At 35.9% G+C, this 7,299-nt stretch overlaps 2 protein-coding genes and 1 long non-coding RNA gene across 3 annotated transcripts; 1 reads left to right on the forward strand and 2 right to left on the reverse strand.

Moving 5' to 3' along the window:
- On the forward strand, positions 613 to 1,216 carry LOC104757810. The gene is made up of 3 exons (XR_002036299.1): positions 613 to 861; positions 960 to 1,024; positions 1,155 to 1,216. It is a non-coding gene; the product is annotated as an uncharacterized LOC104757810 (long non-coding RNA).
- On the reverse strand, positions 2,567 to 4,596 carry LOC104757811 (GDSL esterase/lipase At1g31550). Its single transcript, XM_010480601.2, has 5 exons — positions 4,250 to 4,596; positions 3,687 to 3,899; positions 3,451 to 3,599; positions 3,053 to 3,329; positions 2,567 to 2,963 (listed from the first exon to the last, which is right to left on the reverse strand). Exons 1-5 carry the CDS (start codon positions 4,518 to 4,520, stop codon positions 2,686 to 2,688), a joined length of 1,188 nt encoding a protein of 395 aa, XP_010478903.1. The 5' UTR covers positions 4,521 to 4,596; the 3' UTR covers positions 2,567 to 2,685.
- LOC104757812 (alkylated DNA repair protein alkB homolog 8) lies at positions 5,306 to 7,181 on the reverse strand. The gene is made up of 6 exons (XM_010480602.2): positions 6,799 to 7,181; positions 6,598 to 6,699; positions 6,312 to 6,527; positions 5,957 to 6,229; positions 5,777 to 5,842; positions 5,306 to 5,693 (listed from the first exon to the last, which is right to left on the reverse strand). Exons 1-6 carry the CDS (start codon positions 7,117 to 7,119, stop codon positions 5,631 to 5,633), a joined length of 1,041 nt encoding a protein of 346 aa, XP_010478904.1. The 5' UTR covers positions 7,120 to 7,181; the 3' UTR covers positions 5,306 to 5,630.

Consider the following 7,299-nt stretch of genomic DNA (forward strand, 5'->3'; position numbering starts at 1 on the left):
ATTAGGTTTTTTTGTGAACGTGTTACTTTCATGGGCTCATTGACTGGGCTAAAATAATTACCCATTTACTTGGGTTTCATCCGAACCAGTTTTAATGTTACGCTAGTATGTATTTTAATCTTGGGTTCTTATTAGGAAAAAAAAAGGAGAAGGGAAAGAAAGAGATATATGAAGCTGACATGGCATCTCCTAAGGTGTTTTTAAAAATTGCTGATGTGGATGGCGTGAGGAGCCTCAATGACTCCCTTTTATTAGTAAGTAATTATTATTATTTTTTAAAAAACCATATATCTACAAGATTTACCGGTTTACCATCACAAACAAAATCGAAATTAAAATTTTTAGAACATTTTTTAAAGATATTTACGATGTTTCACATCCAACCATAGACCTATGTTGCTCCAATTGAATATATATATATGCGAAGTATTTCCTTGTCAAATATTTTATATATAAAATTTGAACAATAATAGGAAAATATGATTTGAACTTGAAAAAAAAATAGCAAATCCTGTTATATATTAATATAAAAGATTTAGATCTATCTAAAGAGTAATTTTATTTATATAAATATCAAAGAGAAATCAAACCATAGGTAGTAAACACGTCAGTTTCTCGAACCCTCTCTAGCTCCCTCCCTCTCTCAAATTGAAATTCACAATAACAACACGATCTACACTAATTCCTGAAACGGTGATGGCATCGTTGCAGCGCCTGGTTCTGCCAAAGGCTCAATCTTCGCTTTCCTTGGCTAGAAGTCGAGGTTTCGTCACCTGTAATGGCTTCATTGTTCCTCGACGTCCACTCATGTACCGCCAAATTTCTCAGTCCATTAAAGATTCAAAAGTTAAAAGTGTTGAGGTAACACATATATATCTTTCATAGTTTGTTTTTTTACGTAGAAATTGTGTTGATTTTTTTCTTATGAAATCGTACTTGTATTAAACCTCCTTTTGAAGAAACGATTGAACCACTCGATCGACGGATCAATATCGGCAATAGAGCAGCTTCGAATCTCGGCAGGGTATGCATGTAATCAGTTTTTAGTTTTATTTTATATTATTTTATTTGGCCTCTCACTGTTCTCAAACATCTTGTAATATGCATATGCTCTAAGCCGTTAACTAATATCACCTCTCTCACTTGAACAACAGCAATCAGAATGAGATGTTATTTCGAATTGTCATAGAGGTATATATAGCTTTCTCCTTTTAACTCATGCATCTTACACTTTACACCTTGACATCTAGAAGGATCATTCATTAGATATTATATATATACTACTTTTTTTTTTTTTCTGGGTGTTACAGGGATTAAGAGACATTCGTTTCTCCATGATATCTGCACGAAAAGATTTTGTCAGAGGCCTCCGGATGTTTACAGTTGCCCCGCTGACAGGGGCCGCACTCGCATTAGTATGGGATCCCGTGTTCAAAAGGAACGAGCCAACTTCTTAATTAATTGCTTTAAAGAACTGTTTTCTTTTCTGTTACCCGATTTCTTTAGAATATTTGGTTTTCATGTTATGAATCCTTTAATCCAGTTGATACACACAGGATGTTAAGTTTCTTTTGAATCACATTTGAGATGTTAGTTTTTCATTCTCTTTTCTCTTCACCTTTCTCTCCTTACTAATTAATATCTATACGAATGTGTTCATAAAAAAAAAATTGTATATATCTCTCTCTCTATTGTACCGGAATCTCTCATTCTTGGATATCAAATTACTTTTAAAGAGTTTTAGTTCTTTTAGATCACTTGCCTCGTTTAACAATAATCTCTCTTTAAACGAGTATTTTACTTCCAAATTAAGCTCGATCTCAATTGTTATATGTTCTGAAATCAGTAAATAGTAATATGGAAAAGTGGGATTTCTTAAACCAATGATCATTTAATCGTAAATTTATTTGATTGCTAGGAAGTGGATGATTACAACAAGGGCCATTTCTTCTCGATTAGTGACCACGGAGTTATCTTGTAGGGAGACTTTGATCTTTCTAAAATAATGTACATAACATGATTTAGTTAGGAACACTTGATTCAAGTGACTTGAACCACCCACCCTCCCTCAGACAACAACACAATATTACAAAAGTGAACATNCTCTCATTCTTGGATATCAAATTACTTTTAAAGAGTTTTAGTTCTTTTAGATCACTTGCCTCGTTTAACAATAATCTCTCTTTAAACGAGTATTTTACTTCCAAATTAAGCTCGATCTCAATTGTTATATGTTCTGAAATCAGTAAATAGTAATATGGAAAAGTGGGATTTCTTAAACCAATGATCATTTAATCGTAAATTTATTTGATTGCTAGGAAGTGGATGATTACAACAAGGGCCATTTCTTCTCGATTAGTGACCACGGAGTTATCTTGTAGGGAGACTTTGATCTTTCTAAAATAATGTACATAACATGATTTAGTTAGGAACACTTGATTCAAGTGACTTGAACCACCCACCCTCCCTCAGACAACAACACAATATTACAAAAGTGAACATAAACATACTTAGACCATACTCCCTTTGTTTATAGTTAATCCAAGTTTAAAGTATTTCATACATATTAAGAAACCAAAATTAAATTTGATAATAAGTGTATTAATTTTTGTGATTTAACTCTAAACGAATAGTACTAGAATTATTTGAGAACAGATTATAAATTTTGAGACAAACTTGCGTCAACTACTCATCAAATAATATTGTGTTTTCTAATGAGTTCTCGTTCTTAATTTTGGAGCTGAGGCATGACCAATTGAAAGGAGGAGTCGCATATGGTCCTTTGAGTAATCCATCGGCCATCAACTTATGTGCAGCCTCAGTCATATGAATGCCATCCCAGGCTACGTACTTTGAAGGATCGTTACAAGATTTTACTCCTGCACTTCCACAACTTTGACTAAAGCTGAAGTTGTACGGTCTTCCTACACCGCAACAAGCCGACAAGGTTCCGTTTATGAATCCTGAAAATATCATTGATTTGCAAAACTCGGTTAATACCGAATCAGTAAATTGGTTGTGGAGATTTAGTGGAGGAATGAAGAAGGCTAACTGTATTTGGCTGGTTCTTGGCCAAGGCTCAAGGAAGCATTGTAGTAGTCAGCATATATGATGTTGACATGAGGGTTGAGCTTCCTGAGTCTATTGAGTTCTACCTGAAGCTGCTCGCTGTGGTATTCCCCAAACTTGTTCGGCCATTTCAAACATCCTGTTAAAGGATCATATTCTTCCATGTTTGATGTTTGATATAATGTCAAAAATGCTACTGAGCATCCAATAGGGAACCCTCCAGGCACCAGAAATGTTCTTCCCCCCATACCAATCAACTCCTGGATTCAAACACAGTCCCAAAGCAACAAACATAGTTTTAAAAAACCTAATTAATCAAATCTGTTTTACTCGTTATTGTGGCTAGCAGTAGCATATCAAGAATCCTATTAAAACTGTTACCGTGATGGCAGAAGAAATAGTACTAATCACAAACGGGACTAGCTCTTTGACCTCATCAAAGGGTCTGCTTTCGAAGAATGGGAAATTATAATCATTCGCTCCAATCTCTCCCATGAGAATCAAAGCATTTCCAATCATATCTCTACAGTCTAAGAACAAATACAAGTGATCAGCTCAAACCACATAAAAACAAATACACAATAGTGACTCCACTAAAGTCGATCTTAGTTCACTACCTGATGGCAAACCACATAGATTTGGTAAACTCTCTTTGAAGATCTTAAGCTGAACTCCTAAACTGATGTTGTGAGGACAATGGTATCCTCTCTCCTCGAGAAAAGAACTTTCCAATGCCGTTGCTGAGGCTACAGCAAAATTAACTCCTTTCTCAAAGTTTTCATTTTTAGATCCGAAGTAAGGAGGCACATAAGGAAGCCCCAAAAATTCAGCTGTAAATAAAAAAATTGGACCATCACTTAACGGTTTACATTATTAACTTGCAGTTCAAGAAAAAAAAAAGATAAACATAGAAATATTTTACAGAAGAAACACTAAGAATTCAGTAAACAGAACCCGAAAAAAAAAAAAAAAAATCATTAAATCGAAAAAAAAATACGCCAAAACAAGAAAACAGAACAAGAGTTTACATAAGACAAAAAGGAAAACGAAGAAAGAGCCCCTAAATCTATTACTACCTTAACAAGATTATTTTCTAACACAAGGTTTTGTTTTCTTTGACTCTTCCGAGAGTTAAAACCGCAGACTGATCACAGTCAATTACATAAAGAAAGAGAAGTACCAATGAAGTCAATGATGAGGCGGCCATCGGAGTAACGACCGGTTGGGTGGTGGAAGAAAGTTTCTCCGTACGGTGGAAACGCGCTCATAGGAAGATTGTTTTGGTCCGAGAGACCGAGCAAGTTTCCTGTGTCGGCAATTGAATCGCCGAAACTGATGATGGATTCGAAACTTCGGCATTGCGATTCCGAGCTTACGATAGTGCCAAAAAGAGCAGATAAAAAGACCAGGCTAACTATCCCCATCAACACATGAGACTCTAGCGACGCCATGTGAGAGGTCACAAGTGACTTTCTCACTTTCTATCTTTTTTTTTTTGTGTTTTGTTTTTGTTCTATTTTATTATGATTTGTTATCTTCCAAAACTAATACAACTAACTGTATAGTTGAATTGTGATTACTCAGTGAGTACTGTTTCTTGTTGCCTTATCAATAATAAGGGTGGGGTAAAGCAGTTCACCTTTTATGGCCTACAAAACTTTTGTATTTGTATCGTTTAAAACGGGTACTTTGACTTTGAAGTTTTAACCACCCTCTAGAAAATATCTATTTGCAACTGAGAAGTGGACGGAGTATAAGACAACTAGATTTGTTGCAAAAATACAATAAATATGCTCTCTTTCTCACCTAAATGCAAAATTTACATTGTGTCCAGTCTTCGAACGTTAATACATTCACCAAACCACTAACAAGGACTCGGTTTCAATAAGCTTGTTTCAATAATATCATAGGGAATATAGTGAGTTCATATGTAGGATAAGTCATAAGCGTAAAGCTTGAGCTCATAAATGATCGTAAGTTCGTAACATAATTTGAAGTATTTAGAAAAGTGAAATTGTGTCCATTGCTTCCGGATAATTTGAAGTATTTAGAAAAGTGAAATTGTGTCCATTGCTTCCCCCTATAACAATCGAACCGAAGTTAGGGTGTGGTGTTGCAAGTTGCCTATTGTTGCAATATATCGTTTTAGTTGTAATATTTTGTTGATTTTAGATGTAGTGTATAAAAGAGATATTGAACTGAAATAAATGAAAATACAACAAATGAGAAGAAAGACTTGAAGAAGGTTGTTTCTTATATGAAATCATAATTGTGAATTTAGAACATTTGGAACACTGAGTAACAATTTGAATATCAAAACTAATATAAACTTTCAAATCTAGTCTAAATTCCATTATACAAGGACCAGCTAAAGAAAGACTAGATTAGAATGTTTATAGACTAGATTTGAATGTTTATAGACTAGAAGAACTAGATTTGAATTCAGAAGATACTCTGTCCATTATACAAGGACCAACTACAAAAATGTATCATTTTCTTCTCCAAATGCATCTTGTCTATACTTAACATATTCTTCCTTTCATCTTTATCCTCTTCTTCAGTTATCTTTGTTGCTGAGAGTCACAGTATTGTGGATAGGTACACCTGCAGGGATGATTTCTCACCTGCAAAAAAATTTGAATTTATTGTCTCTCAACATCAACTGAAAAAGCACATAGTGGTCACAAGTATGATTTCTATATATTACCTTTCGTATTGTGAAAGATACTCTTCTCGGACTCCTTCTAATAACTTTATCCTTCACCTTGTCAATCTATAAGAGCACAGTACAACGGTTACCAACTAATAGAGAAATGCAGTAAAAATATCATGGTGAGAGCCAAGGAGATATCCAAATGAAGTTTGTGGTGATAAATAAGAATACAACCTTGTGATGAGGAATGTAGTGATTCCAAGCATAGCGTGCTTCCCCGGATAATAATAGCATAGATCGAGGAGGAAGATATAAGGCCTTTTTGATACAAGAGGAGTCACCCAACTTCTCAGCATCAGCAGTTGAGGCTTTCCATGTAGAAACAGAGTATCTTCTGAACTCCATTATACAAGGACCAGCTAAAGATAGGCTGAAAATGCAATCTTCAAATGCTGAATGTGTATCAATGTGAGGCGATAAACCCACCCCAGATGGGTACTCATTTACCTAATGTTTTCACAAAAATCCCTCAGCCTTCAATGTAGTTAAAAACATTTTAATCTAAGTTACAGAGAGTGTGATGATGTACCGTTAATTGGTCCAAATCCAAGCTTGATTGGTCGTTATCAAGGTTCGAGAACAACGAGATTCTTTCGAGTATAGGAGAAACAAACGATGGAAGCTCCCCAAGAGGCTTCTTAGTATCAACATTTCTAGTCCCGTAACAAAACTCATAACCATAGTGTTGAACACGCCGTTTGGCTAGACCAATCCAAGGCCTAGCATCAACAGCTGCAAGCAATTGCTAATAAAGACAGAACCCAATAAGTATAACACCTACTACACCTTAAGCACCATTACAAAATACTATGTACCTGTTCTTCTTCTACACTGACAAATTCAGGAATTAGGAAAAGCCCTGGGATGTTCAACTCTGAATCAACTAAAGACACTGGAACACAATCATTCACCTGCGTCTACATGTTACAACCAACACATAAAGATCAAAACTTTGAGACATATACAAAAATCTAATCATGACCCATTAACGGATCCAGTATTGTAATTGGAAGTACCTCGGAAGCTAATTGAAGAACTGAGTATCGAATATGCAAAGACCGTCCTTTAAGGTCCGGGCATGGCCGACCATTCAAGGCTTCTAGAGCAGATTTCGCCGAGAAAGGATTCGCGAAAGATATGATGACGCGAACGCCGCTCTCGTCCGCTGCGTATACGCCTTTCACTTCACCGAAATCAGCGAACACCGCCGCGATTGCGTCGTCTGATAGTCCAACCGCCGGTCCACAATTCGCCACGTATAGGTTGGATGAATTTGGTTCTCCGGTATCGGAGGAAGGTGATGACTGCGTCGGACGGACGAATCGAGGCTGAACCATTCTCGGAATTATTTGACTGTAACTTTCTCCGATCGACTGAGGTGTTTTGGTTTCACGGCGTTATTTTCGTCGTAGGGTCAATAATACGACGACGTTTAAGCGTAAAATGGGCCTCAAGGCCCATTTGACGTTGGCATGACTGATCTTGTTTTGTTTTTTTTTTTTTTTTTTTTTTTTTTT

The sequence above is a fragment of the Camelina sativa genome, chromosome 17 (assembly GCF_000633955.1).
Source record: "Camelina sativa cultivar DH55 chromosome 17, Cs, whole genome shotgun sequence".
In the NCBI taxonomy this organism is placed as follows: Eukaryota; Viridiplantae; Streptophyta; class Magnoliopsida; order Brassicales; family Brassicaceae; genus Camelina; species Camelina sativa.